Here is a 25600-nt window from a genome sequence, read left to right on the forward strand (position 1 = left end):
CTCACGTGGAGAGGTGGGGGTGACTAGGAGGAGCGAGAAAGAGAGCAAGCTATTTCTAATTTATCCTTTTAGACCTTATAAGTGCCAACGCAACAATAGGCTTGATGGCAATAACCCCTCGGAAAATTAGAATTTACGGTCGAAGCTGTCTTATCTTAAATTAAGACTACAAAATGACAACAAAAGTTCAGAAGCAATGTCTCCATGACCAAACAATTAACTTTGTGAGCTGGAATGTTAAAGGTCTCAATCATGAATTAAAGAGAAAGAAAATATTATATCAACTGACAGGTCTAAACGCTAAAATAGTATTTTTACAGAAGACCCACTTATTAAGCAAGGATCAGTTTCGGCTGCACAAAGACTGGACTGGACAAATATTCCTTTCCAGCTTTACAAAGAAAACTAGAGTGTGGGAATTCTTAAACATAGAACAATCTCATTTGTAGCATCAGATATAGTATCTGATCATGAAGGGAGATATGTGATTGTCATGGGCAATTTATTTAACCGTAAAGTGATTTTCATTAATATCTACACACCTAATGCAGATGACAGGGACTTCAAACAAACATATTTGCATCCATTCTCAATGTGAACACTCATAAAATTATAATGGCTGGGGACTTTAATTGTGTTTTAAATCCAGACCTAGATAGGTCTCCTGCCACAGGGGCAATGAAATCTAACATTGCAAAAACAATTACACGGTTTGTAACTGATCACAACTTATCAGAACCCTGGAGATTTCTAAACCCAAATTCAAGAGCATATTCCTTCTACTCACCAGTGGATCACTGTTACTCAAGAATTGATTATTTTTTTTATAAATAAATAATTTTTTGCCTACAATTAAATCTTGTAAGTATGATGCTATTGTTATCTCAGACCACACCCCTTCAATCATGGAGCTCAAATCATTATGCCCCACATACTCATCTCGCAGCTGACATCTTAACCCACGTTTATTAGCAGACGAAAACTGTACAGAATTTATATCAAAACAAATCGATTTTTTTTTAGAGACAAATACAGCCTCAGAGGTCTCTGCAGGAATACTCTAGGAAACTCTGAAGGCTTTCTTAAGAGGACATATTATCTCATGTTTCCCACAAAAATAAATTGGAAACCAAAATGGAGCACATGAATATGTCTGAAAATTATTAATCGTTATCATTAACCGATTAAAGTGCTGTGCGTCTTGCTTCACAGCCACAAGGTCCCTATAATTGCATTCTATCATTATATCTTATTGATTTTAAGGATTTCTTTACAACGAATAAAATTACCATTTAGTAAGACACACAGTTCTACATATTATTCCTATGAAAATCTATAATTCCTACTCGTTCATGGTGCATCTTAAGTGTGCAATTGTTTGGTTCAGAGTAAACAGGCGTACTGAGAGAGAGTGGGTATAAAAGTGTACCCGGTGATGTACTGGTGTGTCATTGCGGTTTGGTCCATGCCTTGTGCTGTGTACTGCTGGAATAGATGCAGACTCTCTGCAACTATATAACAGGAACACAAGTTCAATGAATTAGTTATACAACAAATTTTGTAAAATTGCCATTAGTATGGATTGGTATGATGCTCATTTGTGCTTTTTTTATTTTTTATTTATTTATTTTTTTAAGTTTTCCCTATCTTTGCTTGATTTTTATTTATGTATTCATTTACTGAATATCTTCTTTCTTCTTCACTGCCTTCATATACTGTTCTCACAGTGTATGGGAGCAGTGAATTATTTTTTAACCTTCTTAAAATTAGATTAAATAATGTATCATGCATCATTCTCATGTCACCTTTTCCTACTATACCACTGATTACTTTGGAAGGCTTAATAAGATTTTCATTTACCTCAATATGCTGTTAGAGGCACGTATGTCATAAGTCTGATCATTAAACCAATACTACAGAAAACTGACTTGAATGCAAACAGAATATACTCTAATTGTAAAATCAAAAATAATTAAAATTAAAGATTCAAATGCTACTCTAAGTAAAATGACTGGAGTGAGTGGATAATCTTACTTCACTAGGTCAATAGGTTGGGATTTATAAAGTGCTGTCCAACGTGCCCATTTTTCTGTTAGATGATCTTGTTGGGTTTTCTAAAAATGAATAAATGACAATAATTAAGTAAATTATGCATATATATGTAAAAGTACACACACACAAACTACTATACATTAACACTCTGAAAAAAAAATACAAGATGGTACCTGGTGAAGAGGAAAGGCAGTCTCAAAAACATTTTTCCTGAGTAAGTCAGTCAGTCTCTCTAGAACAGGAGCAAAGCCATCATCATTCATGGTGAATTTGATACATTTTGTAATTATAGTATAATAACAAAAGATAACTGGGCATTTTCAAATCCAAGCAGTACTGGGCACAAGGCAGAAAACAGACCAGAGCTGGGTGTTAGGGCATCTATGGGACCTTTCTAGTATGCGAGTGCGTTTAAAAAAAAAATTTAAATACATTTTCCATTATTTAAACGGTAAATAAATTAAAACATAGAAAAGATTTTTTTTTATTAATTTCCAAAGTATTTTAAGCAAAAGTGTTAAAATTAGCTTTAGATTTTTCTGAACTTGGCTTTCAAAGTCCTACTTTTAATCTTTTGAACAAATAAATTGTCTTCTTAATGCCTATATTTCTTGTGCAATGGAAACATGTAGTGTATATAGGTTATTTCACTTCTCTTTCAAACTGATTTTGCTGGTGGTGATTTCAGGAGCAAAAGGATGTGAAAAAAGGACCCGCTCACCCTATTCCTAGCAGCTATTTCCAGCTCTTCTTGACGAATTTCTCCTTTCAATTCATTCTTTTTTACAAAATTCATTAACTCTATTTGAGGGCTTTTTATGCACACCCTGATTTAAAAACACTCAGTTTTAATTTTGATGTCACAATTCCAACACAGTATTCATTTTTAAACCAGCAATGTTTTTCTTTGACATATTAGATCATTATCCCATAGCATAACTAGGCTCATCTGATGTTTTTAAGCATCTCCTTCAGTTTTATGTATCCAATCAAGAAAATGTCCCAAAACTCCAAGGTGGAGAACTACCCTCCACACTATTTGATGTTTTTTTTCATCTTTTTTTCTTTTAAAACAAAGCACACAAAGCTCCAATGAGAATTCCAAACCCCTTGTACCCTATCTCCCACCCACACCCTTCAATTTAATCTACGTCTACCAGAATGGTTGGAATAACCAGTGTCCTATTTGGTTTAAACTGTCAACCAAGTGACCGCCTAGAATAGTAAAATGTAGGTGGACTCAACAATACTTCGGTGTAAGCAAAGAAAACCAAAACTATAAGCCCTCAACAAACACTGTTCCACAGCAATGCCTAATGAAAATCACGTCTCCTGACCAAAACCTGTGAAACTTCACTCTATGTGCAAGTAACTCTACTGTTAACTCAATTGTGCAGAACTCATTTTCCAGAAGTTTTCCATTTCATTCATATGGTGTTTTATAATTATAAATCATGCAATAATGTTTTTAGAAGAAGTAGTTCCCCTCCTTGTTACCTTTCTTTCAAGCCTATAATTTTACTGATGGTGGACTCACAAAATTTGGCATCTTTTGTGAAAAAGATAACTACATATAACCTTCAGACATTTTGGAACTTCTAGGAGACTTATACTGTCAGACATTTAAGACAATTTAGTACTGCATTCTATTTGTAAATAATTTTTAGCATGGAATAATGGATTTTATATTGTTTGGAAATTGATTTGCCATCCTTACTGAACAAATAAGCAACTGTATTTTTAAATACAACCCCAATTCCAAAAAAGTTAGGATGCTGTGTAAAATGTAAATAAAACAAGAATGCAATGATTTTTAAATCATATAAACCCATATTTTATTCACAATTGAAAATAGAAAACATTTTAAACATTGAAAGTGTGACAATTTACTATTTCATGAAAAATATTAACTTATTTTGAATTTGATGGTAGCAAAATATTTTTAAAAAGTAGGGATGGGGCAATGAAAGGATGGAAAAGCAAGTGTTACTAAAAAAGAAACAGTAGGAGGTTAATTTTGCAGCTAATTGGATTAATTGTCAACAGGTCAATAACATGATTGTGTATAAAAGACAGGCTTAGACAGGCACAGTCTCTCAGAAGTAAAGATGGGCAGATATTCACCATTCTGCAAAAAACTGCGTCTACAAATTATGGAACAAATTCAAAATAATGTTCCTGAACATAAAATTGTGAAGACTTTGAACATCTCATCTACATCTATTTATTCTATGTTAATTAGTGTTCCCTAATTTTAATTCTTATTTATTTTGTCTTTTTTCTCTTTCTTCATCATGTAAAGCACTTTGAGCTATATTGTTTATATGAAAATGTGCTACATAAATAAATGTTGTTGTTGTTGTACAGCACATAATATTATCAAAAAATTCAGAGAATATGGAGAAATGTTTGAGCGCAAGGGACAAGGCCAAAAATCAATATTGATTGTCCATAATCTTCAGGCAATCAGGCGGCACTGCAAATAAAAACAGGCAAGATTCCGTCATGTAAATCACTGCGTGATCACAAGAACACTTCCAGAAATCATTGTCTGTGAACACAATTTGTTGTGCCATTCAAAAATGCAGGTTAAACCTCTACTATGCAAAGAAAAAACTATATGTGAACATGATCCAGAAACGTTGCCATCTTCCCTGGCCCAGAGCTCATTTAAAATGGACAGAAGCAAAGTGGAAAACTGTTATATAATCAGACAAATTGAAACTTGAAATTGGTTTTGGAAAACTTGGACACCGCGTTGTCTGGACTAAAGAGGAGAGGGACCACATGGCTTGTTATCAGTGCTCAGATTATAAGCTTGCATCTCTGATGGTATGGAGGTGCATTAGTACCACTTGAATTGGCAGTTGGCACATCTGGAAAGGCACCATCAGTGCTGAAAAGTATATACAGGTTTTAAAGCTATATATGTTCCCATCCAGACAACACCTTTTTCAGGGAAGGTCTTGCATATTTCAGCAACACAATGCTAAACTACATACTGCATCTATTACCACATTATGGCTTCATAGCAGAAGAGTCCGGATGCTGAACTGGCCTGCCTACAGTCCAGACCTTTCACTAATTGAAAACATTTGGCACATCATGAAACAAAAAATACAACAAAGAGGACTGTTGAGCAACTAGAATCATATATCAGACAAGAATATATTTATGATATGTTGTTAAAAGAGAGGATGCTACACAATGGTAAACATGTGTTGCTGCCATCAAATTGAAAATTACCTTGTCTGCTACGGGAGATGGACGTCTGAGGCGGAACTCCATAGCAGTGGTGTTATTTTTTCGATTTTTTTTTTTTTTATATAATTCCGAGGTATCCTGTATTTACTCAACCCGGGGGGTTCAATTACAATATATACAAGCATATATAAGCATGAGTGACAGAAAAAAAGACTCTGAAAGAAACGGAAAAGACAGCTAAAGCTTTATGTAAATCGAAACAGATGTCAAGTTCAAGCTCAAGGTACAGCCTGCCAGAGACTGACCTGGAACAGATAGGTGAAAACACAGATTTCCCGGGACTTGTTGATGCTGCTGCATCATTCCCAGCCGAGAGCGCAAGTGGGAGCAAATGTGCAAGTGATTCGGGCTGGGACAATTTGCCGATTCCAGAAGGCTCAGTGAAACTGAAAATGGCCTTACCTTCCGCGTTGTCATTTACCCCTCGCAAGCCAATAACATCGGCTGCAACTGGGCATGCTACCTTACCTGCGGAGTTCGGGGAATACCAAAATGATCTGTCCGAGTTGAAGGCAATGATCGCCGCAATGGCCACAACAACAGCAACATTTATTTATATAGCACATTTTCATACAAAAAGTAGCTCAAAGTGCTTTACATAATGAAGAAAAGAAAAATAAAAGACAAAATAAGAAATTAAAATAAGTCAACATTAGTTAACATAGGGCGGCACGGTGGCGCAGTGGGTAGTGCTGCTGCCTCGCAGCTGGGAGACCTGAGGACCTGGGTTCACTTCCCGGGTCCTCCCTGCGTGGAGTTTGCATGTTCTCCCCATGTCTGCGTGGGTTTCCTCCGGGCGCTCCGGTTTCCTCCCACAGTCCAAAGACATGCAGGTTAGGTGGATTGGCGATTCTAAATTGGCCCTAGTGTGTGCTTGGTGTGTGGGGGTGTTTGTGTGTGTCCTGCGGTGGGTTGGCACCCTGCCCGGGATTGGTTCCTGCCTCGTGCCCTGTGTTGGCTGGGATTGGCTCCAGCAGACCACCGTGACCCTGTGTTCGGATTCAGCGGGTTGGAAAATGGATGGATGGATAGTTAACATAGAAAAGGAGTAAGGTCTGATGGCCAGGGTGGACAGAAAAAACAAAAAAAAAAACTCCAGAAAGCTGGAGAAAAAAATAAAATCTGTAGGGGTTCCAGGCCACGAGACAGCCCAGTCCCCTCTGGGCATTCTACCTAACATAAATGAAATAGTCCTCTTTGTAGTTAGGGTTCTCTCGGAGTCACTTGATGCTGATGGTCATACAGATTTCTGGCTTTTAATCCATCCATCATTTTTGGAACATCATGGTACTTAGAGTAGATGGTACAATACATAAATACATAAAGGAACTCAATGATAATATAAAGAAGGATATAAATGATATAAGAAAAAAGGACATAAATGATATAAGGAAAGAAATTAAGGGCATTCACAAGACAAATGAGAAGCTGTTTCAAGATATTAAAGATCAGGAAACCCGTTTAAATAATCGCTTTGAGGCAGCTTTTAAAGGTATGCTAGAAAAAATTGAGGAAAAAATACAGGAAAATGCATCTAAATTTGAGAATAAGCTTAGAGCACTTGGTGCTCAGTTTGAAGACGTTAAGCAAACATTCAAGACTCCAATTGAAATAGCGGAACAACTGTCATCTACTGCTGATGAAAAAGCAACAGCTACAAATTCCGAATTCAAAGTGCTTGGAGACAGACTAGCTGCACTGGAAGATGGATGCGGAAGAAATAATATCAGAATTAAAGGTCTCCCTGAAAATCATGAAAGTCCAAACCCAGTGAAATACGTAGCTGAACTATTCTCTAAAATAATTGGAGAGGATTTCAGAGTTAAGAAAAATGATCCTGACACTTTTTGAAAGACGACCGTGAGCTGCATCATCTCCTGACATGGCAAAGAAGATCTTACCTGCTGTAGGACCCATTCGCAATGAAACTCATTCTGTAATTATACATTACATTTAATTATCTGCCATTTTTATGTTTTAATTACAATTATATGAGTGTATGTTTGTATGTATGTATGTGGACTGTTTAACATCATACCCGTGGTTCATTGTATTAGGGCTGGATAATGGATGGTGGATGGATCAAACATAACCTGCTTATCCAGGTCTACTGTTTAACATCATTCCCTGGGTTTACTCTTTCAAACTATTTAAGATTACATTTTATGTTTATATCCAACAATGATGGATGGATTAAAAGCCAGAAGTCTATATGACCATCAGCATCAAGTGACTCCGTGAGAACCCTAACTACAAAGAGGATTATTTCATTTATGTTAGGTAGAATGCCCAGAGGGGACTGGGCGGTCTCGTGGTCTGGAACCCCTGCAGATTTTATTTTTTTTCTCCAGCTTTCTGGAGTTTTTTTTTTTTTTTTTTTTCTGTCCACCCTGGCCATCGGACCTTACTCCTTTTCTAAGTTAACTAATGTTGTCTTATTTTAATTTCTTATTTTGTCTTTTATTTTTCTTTTCTTCATTATGTAAAGCACTTTGAGCTACTTTTTGTATGAAAATGTGCTATATAAATAATTGTTGCTGTTCTACTATTTGAACTGTACTGTCAATAGATATCTTTATTTTAATCCTCATGCTCAACTGCTGGGGGGCTTGTTTTGTTTTGGACGTGCTCTGTCTCTAGGTATGTCAGAGGACTGGGACTTTGTGAGGTGTGGTTTAGCCTCACTTGGGGAGGCAAAATGAGGGGGCTGGGGGACTAGGGGGTAAAGAAAGAGAGCAAGCTATTTCTTATCTATCCTATTAACACTAGAATTACCAGAGCCTACGAAAAAACTCGGAGATCCGGCCCACCTTAAATCCCATCACACCTCTCTGTCAGCGTCTTTTGTCCTGTAAATGTGCAGATAAAGACAAGCAGCCTACTATTCCATCACCCCACTGCCGCAGATTATCTGGGAGTGAAGTGCTGGAGTTTTAGAGTGGAAATAATAGATCGCTATTTGGAACACATGCATTTCATGTGTGTTCCGTTTCTACAATAATCTGTGTAAACACATTGTTAAAAAGGAAACATTTTTAACATTTTAGTAGTAAATGACAAAATGTTGGCATAAACTATATAATGTGTGAGGCCTGAAGTCCAAAGATCAAATAAACACTTTCAAAATAGGTTCAAGGATATGACAACAGCTTCCGTGGTGTAGCGGTAAGATTTGCTGACTTGTAATCAAGAGTCCCAGGTTCGATCCCGACTTCCTCCTATATCTGCCGTTTTAAGTAGCAAGCTGCTCTTATTGTTAATATTATACAGTACACACATACATTTGGTTTGCGTCTGTAACAGATGGTGTACTTTTATAGTACTTGTAAAAGTTACCTTTTTTTCACTTTTATTCTCTCAGTCATGATCATGATACATACTACATACAATGCCCTAGGGATCAGACGTTATTAGTTTTTATTTGAAACTGGGAATAACTGTAGATGTGAGTGGTGTTTTGAGGCAATGGAACTGGACATTCTCTGATCTGGAGGGATAAAAGCTGACACACAAATGCTGATCAATCTGCCTTATTTGTATCTCACCGTCACTTGATTTTTTTAATTCAGTTTTATTGAGTGCTCCTGCTCACACTGAATTAGTATGCACCTTATGGTCTATGATGTCAAAAAAAAAAACCAGAGACATAGGTATATATGATATTTGGAATTATTCATTTTATAACCTGTATAGTACATTTCAGACAATATTGTGGCATGGATGCAACATTATTCATATTCATTCGCATAACATCTTGCGGTTGTAATCAGTGACCGTATGTGTTTTTTTTTTTTCCCCTGACCTTGCCAGTTCCCACATGTTGCTATATGATGCCGTTTCTTTTGTACTCCGGGACATGCAGAGGAAAGAATAGTACAGAGAGGTCAGTTCAGCGCTATATGCAATCATCAAATTCAAATGTTAACAGTTCACACACACGCAAGGACCGTCCTTCCTACATTTACGACACACCAGTTGCAATGCGCACACTTCTCTCTATGCTGTGGTTGCTGTGGAAACTGAAGGCTTTCTTAAGAGGCCAGATTATTTCATATCTGTTCCACAAAAATAAATTGGAAACCAAGAAGCTATCAGAGCTAAATCAGTGAAATTACCAGAATAGATCAAGAACATGTGTCCAAATGAGGCACTTCATAGAAAAGACAGGCTTTGCATTCAGAACTCAACCTCTTGACAACTAAAGAAACAGAACAACTCATTTTAAAATCATGACATCATTACTATGAACAAGGAGAGAAAGCTAACAAGATCTTAGCTCAGAAAAATCCACAAGCAGGAAGTTCACAATGCAATCCCACCAATTACCAACACAGACAGAGACAAAATCATTGACCATAAAAATATAATACACACATTTAGAGAAAGGCCTTATATTCTACTCAGATTAAAGAAGACAAGACAAAAGGCGTTTTTTGGATGCATTACAGATACCACAACTAGATAATCTCAGTGCAGAAGAATTGGACGAATCAGAACTACTAGATGCTATGAACTCACTTCAGAGTGGTAAACCAGCAGGCCCTGATGGTTACCCAGCAGAATTTTATAAAAAAAAAATTCTCAATTAAGTTAGCTCCACTTTTATTAGCAACATTTACAGAAGCTAGAGACAATAAAATTGTACCTCAGACTTTTCACCAAGCATTAATGACCGTGTTTCCTAAGCAAAATAAGGACTTATTACAATGTGCATCATACAGACCAATCTCACTTCTGAATAACTATGTTAAGATACTCTCCAAAGCCCTTGCCCGCAGGACTGAGAAAGTTCTTCCTTCGATAATATCACAAGACCAAACTGGATTTATTAAAGGCAGACACGTAGCTTCCAGTCTTCGTCTCCTGTTTAATGTAATATATTCACCCACAAAGCCTAACACCCCAGAGATATTACCGTTTGATGCAGAAAAAGCATTTGACATGGTTGAATGGAAATACCTTTTTGCCACATTGTAAAAATGTTGGTTTGGCCAGAACATATGTGCATGGATTAAACTGCTGTATACCAGTCCAGAAGCTTCAGTTTGTATTAACAATATTATTTCAGACTACTTCAAACTAGAACTAGACAAGGATGCCCCTTCTCACCACTGCTTTTTGCAATCGCCATGGAGCCACTGGCAGTTCACTGTTGAAATGCTTATGAGATAAAGGGGATTATCAGAGAAAATTTCACTATATGCAATTGATATGATACTATATACAGCAGATCCACAAAATACTGTGCCTGCAGTTTTAACAGCACTAACATAATTTCAAAAGATTTCCGGTCTCACAATTAATTTGAATAAAAAGGGTGCTCTTTCCAGTGAACTCTCCAGCACACAATATTAGATTGAACATCTTCCCTTTAATAATTGCAGATCAGTTCAGATACCTAGGGGTAAACATTACAAGTAAACAAAGCTCTTTATCAACAAAACTTCGCTCTCTGCTTGGAAAAACTTAAGCAAGACTTGCATAGATGGTCCACCCTTCACCTCACTTTAGCTGGAAAAATTAACATTGCCAAGATGAATATCCTTCTTAAGCTTCTATTTCTATTTCAAAGCATTCCAATATACATCAACAAATCATTTTTTAAGAAGTTAGATTCAAACATAACCTCCTTTAGTTGGGAATTCAAAACATCCACGCATCCAAAGGGCGACCCTACAAAGACCTAGGGCAGAAGGTGGCACGGCTCTACCTAACTTTCAGTTTTATTACTGGGCGGCAGATATACAAGCTATAAAAACCTGGACATTGACACAAATGGATGAACATACACAGGCCTGGTCCGCAATAAACATAAAAGCCTGCAGCACTTCTTTATATTCCTTGTTTTGTTCCTCAAGTAAATATAAGTTATCGCCAACATACTAATAACCCAATTGTGCTTCATTCACTCAGAATATGAAACCAATGCAGGAAGTACTTTAAGACAGAGAATCTTTTATCTGTGGCACCTCTGCATGATAACCACCTTTTTCCTCCCTCTCAAACGTAAGCAGCTTTTAATGTCTTGAAAACATTCAGGATTAAATCACTTAAAGATCTATACATAGACAATGTCTTCGCATCCTATGAACAATTACACTCCAAATTTAACCTTCCAACAACATATTTCTTTCACTACCTCCAAATTAGAAACTTTGTTAAACAAAACCTGTCCAATTTTCCTCACCTCCCACCTACTTCAACTCCGGAAAAAATATTGATCAGTATCGAGGACTCAGGCAGCATTTCTGTAACATATAAGAACATTTAAAGTCCCTTTCAATGATCCCAGAGTACATTGGGAAAAGGATCTCTCCCTCAACATTTCAGAAAAGGAATGGAAGGCAAAATGCACAGAATTCACTCTAGCTCCATATGTGCAATTCATACAATCATTCAACTTAAAATCATATATCTATCGAGCACATCTGTTTAAAATTGTATAAAATGTTTCTAGGGCAAGATCCAACCTGCAAACGTTGCAATCAATTTCCAGCCTCACTGGGTCATATGTTTTGGGCGTACAACAAATTAACATCATTTTGGACCAAAATCTTTAAATGCCTTTCAGACAGCCTGGGTGTCACAATCTCTCCTAATCTAGAGTGTTTGGTGTACCTCCAGATGGGCTTAAAGTGTAGAAGGACAAACAAACTATAATTGCCTTTACTTCACTATTGGCACGTAGATTTATTTAGCTCAGCTGGAAGAATCCTAACTCACCTCTTTTCAGTCAGTGGGTAACCTATGTTATATACTACTTGAAATTGGAAAAAATTAAATATTCACTTAGAGGATCTGTGTAAAACTTTTTTAAAACCTGGCAGGATCTAATTAATAACATTTTAGAATAAGCATTTAAATTGAGGAAGCAAATTCTCTTCCCCTTTTAATTCTATTTATTTACTTACTTACTTATCTTTACTACTGTTAAAGTTTCACTATGTTGTCCCAGCTCTCTTTCTCATGGGCAGGGGTTGACTTGACGAACCTAGTTTTGTAAAATTTGACTTGCTTGTATGGAATGTTCGATTTTAATAAACTGAATAAAATGTTTTTTTTTTTTTTTAAATACCTTATTCTTTTCTTAAAATACAGTAGTATATTTTCTCAGTTTAAACATTTGATGTTTTCTATGTTCTACTGTGAATAAAATATGGGTTTAGGAGATTTGCAAATCATTGCATTCTGTTTATATTTACATTTCACACAGCGTCCCAGTTTTCTTGGAATTGTGGTTGCAGGTCAAACTTTAAAATCTTATAGTGGCAAATGCGGTCTTTTTAAGCACACTCCTGTGCACTATAGATGAATTACTAAATAATACATTTTACAATTAAGACAAATAATATAAACAGACAATGAATACCAACAAGCAATGTGGGGTGCTATGAAATGCATATTGGTCACTCACCTTTCTTAGAGTCTATAGTTTTGTTCAGTACAAAATCAGTAACTCTAATTCTTTAAAAAAAAAAAAAAAAAAAGTCACAGCAACTTCTTAAAATTACACATCCAAACTGTTACTAGAAATGTTATGTTAACATTAACAAATCAATTATCTTAACACTCTTCACTAAGATACTGTATATAGATTCAGTAATTCAACAGTCATTCAGATTAACTGAACCAATATATTAAGTTGACAGGTTGAGTCATTTTGGGGTAATACTCTTTTGCATACAAGAGGAAGGGAATTGTGATAGTTATTTAATTAACCTTTACTAACAGCCTATCAGCAATCCTCAACTCCATCTATAGTACAGAAAGGATATTGTCTCACCTGGTCCTCTCAAAGATAATTTCATCATTCATCAGATACTGATAAGTATCTAGCATGCTGTCAGGAGCTCGAATACCATAAAAGCATTTGTCAGATTCTTCAATTTCCTAATTCAAAAAAGAAAATTCATAATTATGTTGAATACCCTATAGGAATATAGTTGTATACACAAAGAGGTGCAGGTACTGCAAATCTTGGACCTAAAATATGTTTTTAAAATAAAAACACACACAAAAACAGCAAAACTTGTCAAAACAACATTTTAGGAACATAAAGGAATTGTTCATTATAAATTAGATAAAGTAACAATTTTTCTGCCTCGGATTGACATGCCCAGTGTGTACAGTTATATGGCTTCTTAGACCATTTAGACACAATAAACACACAAATAAATTTTATTCAAGCACTGCAGCCTCACACTATGTGAATCAATGTTTCTTTCCAAGCCTGGCTACTATCTTTGGGGAGTTTACATATTCTGCTTATATTTACAAGGAATTTTTTTAGATATGATTGTTTCCTCCCACATCCCAAAATTGTGTTTTTATTCTAACTAGTAACTCGAAATTGTACCAAAATCAATGACTGCGTGTGTATGTCCTGAGCCAAACTGCTGTCTAATCAGGGATAGTCCCTGTCTTGTTCCCAATTTATGAGTAATAGGCACTAGCTCCTCAAAAATCTGAAATGCACAGAGTGTTTACCACGCAAATAGATGGAGGCTTATTTTATAGAATGTCAATAATCCCTGTGTGCAAAAGTAATTATTTATTCCAATAATCACTTAGCATGTAGCTATGGCAACAACCAAACATTTCCTATAGTTAGTCTTCAGTCTCACATCTGCTTTAAGGATTCATCTGCTCTAGATCTGTTGGGGTTCTTGTATGTATTGCCTCACTTTGCTATAAGACTTGTATGAGGTTCAAATCCAAACTTTGAATTACAAGCATAATAGTTAATTATATAAATCCATTCTTCAAAAGATTGCCTGGATTGTTCTGAATCACTGTACTTCTAGAGAACAAATTTTTAAATCGAGTTCAACTCACGGAGGATGGAATTTATATTGTCTTCTAGGGTACTTTTTTATGATCAATAATTCATAATTCTGTTTGTAACATGATTGTGCTAATCCATGGGTAGGAAAGAAAACCATAAAATGCCCACCACGATTAAACATAATGACAAGTTATTTTACTGGCTTTAGTTCTCATATCATTGATGTGATACAATAATAATAAAATATTGTAGACAATTTAACAAAGTTAATAGCCTGAATATATTGTGGGCATTTCAAACTAACCAAGTCCTTTTTGAGATATTCTGCTACACACACACACAAAATATTCTGCTTTTTCCTTTGACAATTTAGACAATCAGATGATTGAGCCTAAATTGAAATTAAAAGAAACTTCTTGAGAGATAACAAGACAACTTTACCAGTATTCCTTTCAAATGAAGTGAAATACTGTAAAGAAATGACAAACTGTAGTCATCTTAAAAGTGGTTGCTAATATTGAACTTTAGACCCATTATCAGAAAAAAAGAAAAAATTAAATCCATAGATTGGCTCACCGTTAATGAAAAGCCTTTTTCACGCAGAGCTTCAATAAAGGTCTGTTGCTGCTTTTTCCACTTTGTGTTACCTACCAGAACATAGTCACATTCATTCTGAAATAAAAAAACAGATTTAGAAAAATAAAGCTTTACTCCATATACTATAACTTTCATTATAAATATTATACTTACTACTCAGTTAATTAAGAAACTCAAATTAACTTTTGCTCTTGGTATTTCTCTTAAATTCTTAATGGCAACAACCTGACAATAATAATTCCAATGCCATAACATTAAAATATAACAACAATTCAACACCTATTTTTTATTATTTAATATTACTAGGGGGCTCTGCCCCCTGCTCGCTTCGCTTGCCAACCCCTGTGTTTGGCTAATCCATCCATTATCCAACCCTCTATATTCTAACTACAGGGTCACGGGGGTCTGCTAGAGCCAATCCCAGCCAACACAGGACGCAAGGCAGGAAACAAACCCCGGGCAGGGCGCCAGCCCACCGCAGGGCATGCGCGCGCGCACACACACACACACACACACACACACACACACACACACACACACACACCAAGCACACACTAGGGACAATTTAGAATCGCCAATCCACCCGACCTGCATGTCTTTGGACTGTGGGAGGAAAGCCACGCAGACACGGGGAGAACATGCAAACTCCATGCAGGGAGGACCCGGGAAGCAAACCCAGGTCTCCTAACTGCGAGGTCTCCCTTTTGAAAGGCGCTACACGCTGGCTGTGGTATAGAAATTACATTTTCTATGTGAACGTCCAAATTTCTGCCTGTGGCAATGTGCCTTACTGGCATTACCAGCAATTAAAGAAAATTAGTTTTGTATCCTCTGCAGTGTTAAGAGAGAAAGGCTTTGGTTTGGGATAAAAGGAAAAAAGGTATAAAGAAAGGAAATTTGCCTTTTTCTTTTATATAGTGTAAAGAGACGTTTTCGCTGACGATATGAGCGCCTTTTGGGGAGCGTCACGGCGGGTCTCGTGTAGACTGGAGAGACGGCCCTGCCATTAACCGGACGGGATGGCACTGTCAGTCCTCCACTCCTGTGCGTGCTTCCCGCGACCTCATAACCCTATACGTGCAAAAGAAAGTGCGAAGCACCTTAATATTAGTTTGCCGCGGTCTAGAAAAGGGATCCCGTGTTTGCAGTTGTCTGGGCTATAGCTCAGGGGAAGGAGGAAAAAAAAAATTAAAAGTGCTTACTTTCACCTAAGGCAGAAGCGCAGTCACAGTTTCAAAGGCCGGCACAGCTACGCGAGCATGCGCGCGCCGGCTGATCAACTTTTATAGTATTTTTGCAGGGCAGGAGACGACACTTTTTGCAGACACGTTCACGTCATCGTGTGCCTACGGAGGGATGACGTGGAACAGGTTAACTGGTCGGCGCAAGGGCACCGAATACAAAAAGGAATTACAGCACCCGACAACCTTGCACTATGTGCCTGTGATTCAAGAGAAAAATTATTCTGATAAATGTGGACGCTGCCCTTCCATGCTTAATGGGCAGAAGGTCCAAACAATTCCCAAGTCCAACACTTTACATGAAGAAATCTGTACATCTTCTTAGATGTACACTCTCCATCTTCTTAAAATAATTGATTACAAAAGCAACCTTGAATGTTGCGGGGTTTTAGTGACCCGAACTCACCTTAAGGGACAGTAAGTAGTCGTGCAGGGCAATTTACAAACAGAGTCCTGCTTCGATGGCACCGATTACACTAATTCGCAAAGATTTCCACTCTCCCAGGAGCCGACGGGGCACTTGAAGTGTCATAAACAGTGCGAGAAGAGAGGACGCTGCCCGAAACTGTGAAGCTCTGGACCCGGCAGAGCAGCCCGACATTCCGTGCCTCCCAGCGTCCACTTTGTTCTCAACATAATTTCCATATCGCGTGGTCATACGTCATTTCCGTTTCATATGTAATTTCCATATCGCGTGGTCATATGTCATTTCCGTTTCAAACGCGAAAAGAATTTTACATATATAGATGGTCATGGACAGAAACATTATAGACTGCTTTTTTCCTGTCATCACTATTTTCTCCTTGTTGGTAAATTCAGACATATATATATGAAAATCGCTGAAGACATCTTCTTAAAAATTTTCAGTTTTGTCACTGTGTGTTATATGGTAGCCAACACTACTACCTCAAAGCACCAGAGTTTTGGTTTCAATTCTTGTTTTGTATGGAGTTTGCATATTCTCTCCATGTATACATAGATTTTTTTTACAGGACAATTTTGTTTTCTCTACACAGAAAACTCACAGTTATCTTAGCTGAAGTCCATACATTAGCACATTGCAGGATATGTTGAGTAAATTTGCAACGGAATAGGGGGTGTACATTAACATACAGTACCCCGTGATGAACTGGTGTCTAATCAAAGTTTGCAACTAATCTTGCACTCATTGCTGCCACAACAAACACTGGCTGCCTGCATCCCTCAACTGGCAAAATAAGTTACATGTATGTTTCACTTTAAGTAAAACAAATCCAAATGTGATAAGCAATGCCTAAATAAAGAATTTCAGACTCCTATATGTTATTTTTGACCTATATTGGAGGATGACAGGAAGTGTTAGAACTGCGCTATTATATTTGGCTACAGTTACAATTAGGCATTTAATAGCAGTCATATCACTTCTCCACCACTTTGATTATGCTCAGGATTAAAATGAATAATTGCAGTTTTTTCAAAAAATTTTATTTCATGTATATGCTCAATTTAATTGTGACCGAATGGAATAAAACTTTGCTTCTGTGGCATCACCTTAGTAACTCTGGTTCTTAAGCTTAGCCTATAAACCTAGCCTGCATATAATTTCTTTCCACTGTTGTTCTTCTATACAGTGCAATATTCTTCAGGTAATTCTGTGTCTTCATTCTATTTCATATCAGAACAGCCCATCAGAATTAATTCACGCAATACAACTTAAATTTTCTTTTAATTAAAAATTAACATTTGCATTTTACTTCATTCTTGCTTATCATTGTGTCAAAGAGTGACAACATGTTGTATAGTTTTGATGGCCAAACCATAATGACTACCAGGATTTACTTTCATTAGATAATTGAAGTGTAAAAGAAGTGTATGTTAAGGTCTTGTTACATAAAGAGTAAATGAGTTGATGCATTTTTTTCAGTACCTAGCCTTAAAGTGTTACTGTTTTTTTTTTCCTGTTAGTCCCATATATTAGAATTTCTCAACCTTTTCAGGGTTACTACCAACCACAGGAAGGTGTTCAAGTGGTGGAAACATAGACTTGAGTTTTTGTTTCTATTGATGCTTCAACATTTCATTTTTGTTTATTTCTCATATGTTTGAGAAATGCTATATGAATTTTTTTTTAATTTTCTAAAGGGTAGTGGACTCTTACATGGGAATGTGCTTAGCAAAAACAAACTGAACGTGTCTGTGTTTACAGAAAATAAGTTTGGGAGTTGCACACATCATGTAATTACTCAGAGCCTTTTGTCAAAGACCTGCATACAGTATGTGTGAATATGGCAATATACAGTAAATAGTGCACAAATGCATAACATTGTACATGTTGAAAGAAGTGCCACCCTGAATTACAGAAATTATCAATAATGCTGTTGCTGAGACTATGAAAGGTCAGATATATAAAAAAAATCTATTTTAGGCTAAAACTCTCTCCTTGCCAGCTGTAAATGTTTTAAAATTACTTTAAAAATATTTTTGCTTTCCAAACCAGATTAAGAGAAATAAACAGAAAATCATCATGTACAGTGGGTGTATCAGTCAGCTAGGCATGTTTTGCACTAGTGTATGTGCATTTTTTACATATTCTTTGGATTAACTGGAAATCTAATATTGGTTATGGTATACAAGATAACCATGCAACATAATAAGTGCATGTCATGTCAGTGAATGATATCAAAGTAGACTTTCTTTTATAAAAAAACAAACTTGTTGACATGACTTAGATGAGGAATGACAAACTTAGATTTTTTTTTCTTTTCTAATATTTTATTGAAACAGATATTGTGAGATGAACAGATTGGTGCAAATGGAGCAGAGTTAATTAGTCATATTATTATTATTATTTGGATGCTGACTCATTTGGTCATAGATAGGTAGCTTCTCTTCTGGCAGAACAGCCATTAGTTAAAAGCCATCTCTCATGGATGTCACCCTAATGCAGAAATTACACACAATAAAAAGGGGTGACATCGGAATCACAAATCAACCTCATGTGCTAGTTTTTGGGATTTGGAGAGAAACCACAGCACTCATACATAATCCATGAAGGTATGGGAAAAAATATGTCAACATATGATGCCTGACGGGCGGCACGGTGGTGCAGTGGGTAGCGTTGCTGCCTCGCAGTTGGGAGACCTGGGTTCGCTTCCCGGGTCCTCCGTGCGTGGAGTCTGCATGGGTTTCCTCCGAGCGCTCCGGTTTCCTCCCACAGTCCAAAAGACATGCAGGTTAGGTGGATTGGCGATTGTAAATTGGCCCTAGTGTGTGCTTGGTGTGTGGGTGTGTTTGTGTGTGTCCTGCGGTGGGTTGGCACCCTGCCCGGGATTGGTTCCTGCCTTGTGCCCTGTGTTGGCTGGGATTGGCTCCAGCAGACCCCCGTGACCCTGTGTTCGGATTCAGCGGGTTGGAAAATGGATGTATGGATGGATGAAATAAAATGTAACAGTACATTTCTAGCTGTGTCTGCATGAGACTTCTCTGGACACTCCTATTTTCTCTTAAAACCTAAAGATGTACATATTATGTTCCTTGCCAAATTTAAATTTGATATGTTTATGCAAAGATCCCCTGCCATGACCTTGTATTCTTACTAGAGGTTTCTGTCTTGTCTCAGATGTTGTCACAAGGCATAAACTCTTCATTATTTTTGCAACCAGAGTTGAAAAACTATGAGTGATCAATACAACACCAACCTGTTAGCCTTGCTGCTTTTAAAACACTTACGTTTACCATGCATGTATATATCTCAGAAATATACTGTACTCCAATACATAAATAACATTAAATAAGCTAACTGAGGCCACAAGCAAACAAAAAAATTCAAACAGATGTTACATTCTGAAGACTGTAAAAAGGAACCTCAAAAAGAAGTGTAACAGGTGTGATAATGGTAGTCAAAGAATGTGCTAAATTGATAAGAACAGATCCTTATCTATTTACAGCATTTGTCAAAGGAAAGCATATTTGGCTCATTCAATGTGTTTAATTTGTAGAACAGTGTCTAATCCTCATATAGTAATAGTCAACAGAAAGTATGTGGCTACTGTAATAGATATATAAAAGACACTTTCTGCCTTACTGAAGCTAAACCAACTAAAATAACCAACCAAAAAAACACCTTCTGGCTTTTGCCTAGGATAAAGGTCATCTACTCTTCTTCAAATATGGATGTATAATCTTTGAAGACTCCACTGAAGAACTATAAAGCATCTGTATTGTTAAAAGGTTTCTTAGACTGGTAATATACATTTTTGGGAGTTGAAGGTTGTATCTGAAATCAAGCTAAATATATCCTTTCTTTTCTGTTATGTTTCTCGCTTCTTAATATCTCAATTGTGGTTGCTGGGGTGGGATATATATGGTTTCAAGAATGGCAGAAACTCTAAAACATATTCCTAGGTAGCATGCAACCCCTGGATGGATACAATTCCATATTGAAAAGCAAGTTCAGAAAAGGCATAGATGAACACAACAAATTAATAGTGATAACCCCAAGATCTTTTTAAAGGTTTAATAAAAATGACCCTTACTGGATGAGGCTGCAGGCCATTGGTATTTCCAGAAGCAAAATTCAGTTCTCTCCTTGGCACAAGCTCAATGCGACACTAGAAGACAAAAGAGTTTACAGAAAAATTCATACATATGGGCAACAAAAAGTGAGTAAAAAATAAATAAAACAAAAAATAAAAAATAATAATAAAAAAATAAAATAAATAATAAGCATAAAATAAATACACCCAGTGGCCACTTTAAGTAAACCTATATGCTAATGCAAAAAGCCTGTTTCTCCACGCAGCCAATCATTGGGCTATAGCTCAAATTAAAGTTTATAACTTGTACAGTGTATGTATTCTGTTGGTTAGGTTGTTCTTTGACAATTAGATTTAGCAAAATATGTGACATGGCATGACTATCACCTTAAGATGTATGAAGTGGCTGTTCTAGAATCACAGAAATAACTGTCCAACTACAATTTTCATAAACTATAGTAGAGATCCTCAATCACAGTACTTGAGGGTTGCAGTGACTGCAGATTTTCATTTCAATCTCATTTCCTAATTAGAATCTAATCCTTGCAGAGTGTAACTTGATATTAATGTACGTATATGGCTTGTTAGTGTTTTCATTCTGCTAATTCAAACCTCAATTTATTACATTGTAGATTCTCCTTTTCTGAGAAAATTATCCATTGTGGGCCAAAACAGATTTATACTTCTTGGCATTTTCTTTGTCTCTCTCATTTCTAATCATTCAATTAAAGCAGATATTCCAGGACTGGCTGTGCTATACATCTAAGACAGGATGAAATTTACGTAATCAACAAAGACCTCAGTGTTGACATTTAGAGTGCACCATGCAATGCATATGTCCTTGTTATATGCCATTTGGTAAGGAATTCATAAAAACAGTGTTAATGTTTGTGATGTGTCATTCATTGGAATAACAAATGCAATACATTTTACTACTAAAAATATTTGTGATGTGCTATTTTTTGGAATGACAGAGACATAGCAACTGGACTGACACAAAGACAGACACATAGACCCTTATGCGCTTTTTAAGGTTGCTGCACATGTCCAGATTTAACTTAGACTTGACAATTGGTAGTTTCTTTGTCATTTGCATTTCATTAACAACTGGTGACTGTTTAAGTAAACTGGGAACAATTCAAACATGAATTTAAAACAAAAATTTAAAACAAAATTAAAACAAAATTAAAAAACTGAATTGGGGACTCCAAATGATAAAATGTGATGCAACTAAAATTAAGTCCAATAAGTATATTTCTTTAACAGCAATTACAATGGTTTAAATTAAGATACAGGTTGAAGCTAAAACCTGCAGCCACTGCCACCCTTCAAGACCATGATTGAGGTCCCCTATATTATAGTCTTGAGCTGGGGTTTTCAACCCTTTTTCTTGGCACACCAACCTTATAAGCATGTATTAAATGTATTCATTTACGGGCTGTGTCTAACTGAAAAATAAACACTACTTAAAACCAATACTCTGGTTTGTCAGGAAATTACTTTATTTCAGGTTTGTGACACTTGCTGTTGTGAAACTGCTTATGCGTGGAGCAGAAATATTGATAACACTTATGTGAGTCAAATTAACTTTAATTTCAAATGTCACACACCTCATGCCTTAATTTAGGCTACCTTTCATTAATAAAATGTGTTATTGAAATTAAATCGAACTTGTCAGTTTGAAGAGTATCATTATTTCAGAATATCCCTAATAAGTCCTATGCTTGTTTGATTTGTAACTGCTTCACATAACTGATATAACTTTGCTATTACATATGCCTGTGGACTAATCCTGAATTTGTCACTAAACTGGACAGCTTGAGGCAACATCTTATTTCCTCCCATATAATTCAAATATGTGTTGTTTGTGCTTTCACCATGTTTGATACATTTTAGTTGTTATAGTAATGAATATTAGTTTGGTTGGAAAAAAAAAACCAATGAAGAACTGAAAGTAGTATTTGCTAATTCAGTTTCAGTAATTAATCATTCTGTTTTAGCAGCTCCACTACACATCTAAGGAGATTATACACTTCCTTTAACAGACTGCATTACATACTATATCACAAGAATGTATGGGAAATGTGGATGTTTTGAAACACCAACTAAATAAATTTTATATTTTAAAGGAACATATGGAGTAAATCACGTCATCACTGTTGTAGACAAATGAGTGCAAGGATGGCACCCAACTATACTGTACTTATCTCATGCCTAGTGCAGCCTGGATAGGCACCTGCTTCTGATGATCCTGAAATGAATAAATTGCTTATAAAGTGAATGGGTGGTTGGATACACAACTGTAGACATGATCATTACAATCACATGATTAATGGTAAACCTTCATTCATTGACAAGGGCTTTTGGCAGTGAGGTCCTTTCTCACTTTCTCTCTCTCTTTCTTCCTCTCTCTTTTTCTGTTTTTGTTCACAGTTTCCACTCCTGACTTTTTTTTTGTGTTCCCTCACATATCACCCCATAATTTCTCCTGTACCATACTACAAGTTGAACCCCTGGTATGGAGTTTACAGAAAATAGTGCAATAAATTAAAAAATGTCCAATAAGCACGGAATGACTACTGAAAAAAAATTGTTTTCTGGTTTGGTCAATTTTTATTTCTGCTGTGATATACAAATAGTAAGGTCAGAAAATTGTATAATGAGAATTAGCATATGAATCCATTCTGACTTTTGTCAACCATACAAACTGGTGTTGGTAGTGCAATGTCATTGGAAATGTTTTTTTGGCATAAAACAGGCTTCTTAATGCTGTATACAATATTATAAAACAGGCACATTCTCAACCTAGTTCCAAAAACATGACAGTGACATTTGTTTACTCCAATAGTTTTGGATCTTGTAGCCATAAAAAAGAAAGATAACCCAGAACTGGTTAAAATGGTCAAGTTAGCCTTAACCAAGAATGGCAATGAGTTTTTTTAGCACCTTGCTGAATTTATGCTTTGAAAAATGCAGGCTTTTCTGGAGGTAGAAAAAGGGGCCTACCCACTACTAGATAGGTTTACAAAATAAAATGGCGATGGTATATTCTGAAAAACAAATGGGCAACAATAAATAATTACTAAATTTTAAAACAGTATAGTTTAATTAATAAATTAATTACTTTTAAGTCACTTTTAAGAATTACATTCTGTAATCATACAAGATTACTGCCAAAGAGTTATTTTGTATGCAAATCATGGAGTGATTGGTTTATGCAGAAACAATTAGCTCTAGAAATCTTTAAAAATTAATTCTAAAAGTTAAACTTTAAAACACTATTATACTCATCATAAACAATATTTAAAACACTTTGTAAACAATGAAAACTTAATTCTAAATATATTTGGATTATGGGGTAAATCAGAAAAGCACACATATAAAAGGCAGAAAATTATAATACAGTTCCATCATTACTGTTGTTTCTGCCCTAAGAAATATGTTGACTATAAACAACACAAATATTTTATGTAATGAGATTTATCACAAAATCTTCCTCATGGGAAACCAATGTATACCCCATAGAATTTCTTCCTCTTTTATCTCCTTAGTGTTATGTTTACCCAGGAAAAACTCAAAAATGTTGAATTTTCCTTAACAAGAAAAAAAAATGTGAGTAACAGAAGCATGTTAACACCAAAGCGGCAACATAAATAAAGCAGAAAAGGTTTGTGTAGTGTCTACTGCTGTACTGATGCAGATTTAGTACACATCCTTCATGTGACATGTTTTAAGACTCTCACCAAAACACAGCCCAACATCGCATTGGGGACAGTAGAAGCACATTTCTTTGAGCACTTTTCTAATAATATTTTTTCTGTTGCCTGTGCATGGGAGGGTAGGAGGCGAGTGCCTGACCTACATGATGGAAATACCCATTGTGTTATTGTAGACTGCCACAGTGCAGGGTTTATTGACTTCCAAATTTCCCCTGATACGAACATTGACAGTTGCCACATTGTGAACAGTACTTAAGGAGATGATGTCTTTCTTGTCATTCCACTTGATTACAGTCATTTTATCTTTTTCCCACACTTAAGTTTCACGAAACTGAATTCATCAGGCACATCACGTGCCATATGTATCAGTTCACAATCTGTGTCAACTTCTAATGACCAATTCACATTGTCATCACTATCACTTTTTTCAACTAATGGTTTGTTTTCAGTTTGTTCTAAAACTGGCTTTACATGTCTTCATTTATACATGATTGTGTGTTTTGGTTGAAGGACCTACCCCACTCATCAATATTGATAAGTTACCACAGAGGGGTAAAACACATAGAAATCTTCATTATTTTTTTTTGCAAACTATGTTATTTTATATAGTAGACAGCAGTAGAATACTGTCCAGTGAGGCTGTTCAGTCTTAACTGCGCACATGCAAACACATCTTAACCAGAGAGACACCTGGACCAAACCATAATTGCATAGCATTCCAAGCCCAAGAGACAGTTAGGGTTAATGCCAAGGAGGTTAAAAAATTACATCCTTACATTTCGCAAAACACATTATGAAAAGATGCTGTACAATGCAACCAAAGAATTATAACATGTAGTTGCTTAAATTTAAATTGTTGTCGCAATTAATTGTATATCAAGAACTCTGCACACTGTCCTGTATGGCAAGTATGAAAAATGTCACTAAAGAGAAACAGTGATCTTAAGGCCTGTATTTGCCAGAAAATACAACAGTCGCATATATCCTGTTTAAAATATACCCAGGGCAAGATCTAACCAACGACCATTGTCATCTAGGTCCAGTATCGCTAGGCCATATGCTTTGGGGAACAAAATCTGTTTATTTCTCAGATAGCCTTCAATTTAAAATTATTCTTAATGTATTAATAGCAGTATTTGGTGTACTACCATATGGAATTAAAGTATGTAATGAGAAATTAGTTATAATATTTTATACTAAACTGCTAGCATGTAACCCAGCCACAGGGGATGCACACACCAGTGTGTTTCTTCATGCCGGTCCAAAGCCCGGATAAATGGGGAGGGTTACATCAGGAAAGGCATCCAGTGTAAAAATTTTGCCAAATCAATATGCGGACAACAATACAAATTTCCATACCGGATCGGTTGACACCCGGGTTAACAACGACCACCACCAGTACTGTTAGCCAACAGGGTGCTGGGCTAC

At 36.2% G+C, this 25600-nt stretch overlaps 1 protein-coding gene across 1 annotated transcript in view; it reads right to left on the minus strand.

Annotated features, from left to right (window-relative positions):
* The window catches only part of LOC114646171 (anoctamin-9), a 93785-nt gene that overhangs the window by 52175 nt on the left and 16010 nt on the right, over positions 1-25600 (minus strand). The window contains exons 2-7 of the mRNA XM_028794200.2: positions 20454-20528; positions 14678-14773; positions 13100-13206; positions 12731-12780; positions 2226-2284; positions 2035-2114 (exon numbers count right to left, since the gene is read on the minus strand). Coding sequence (XP_028650033.1) covers positions 2035-2114; positions 2226-2284; positions 12731-12780; positions 13100-13206; positions 14678-14773; positions 20454-20528 — 467 coding nt within the window. The remainder of the gene's footprint in view (positions 1-2034; positions 2115-2225; positions 2285-12730; positions 12781-13099; positions 13207-14677; positions 14774-20453; positions 20529-25600) is intronic.

The sequence above is a fragment of the Erpetoichthys calabaricus genome, chromosome 2 (genome assembly GCF_900747795.2).
Source record: "Erpetoichthys calabaricus chromosome 2, fErpCal1.3, whole genome shotgun sequence".
NCBI lineage: Eukaryota > Metazoa > Chordata > Cladistia > Polypteriformes > Polypteridae > Erpetoichthys > Erpetoichthys calabaricus.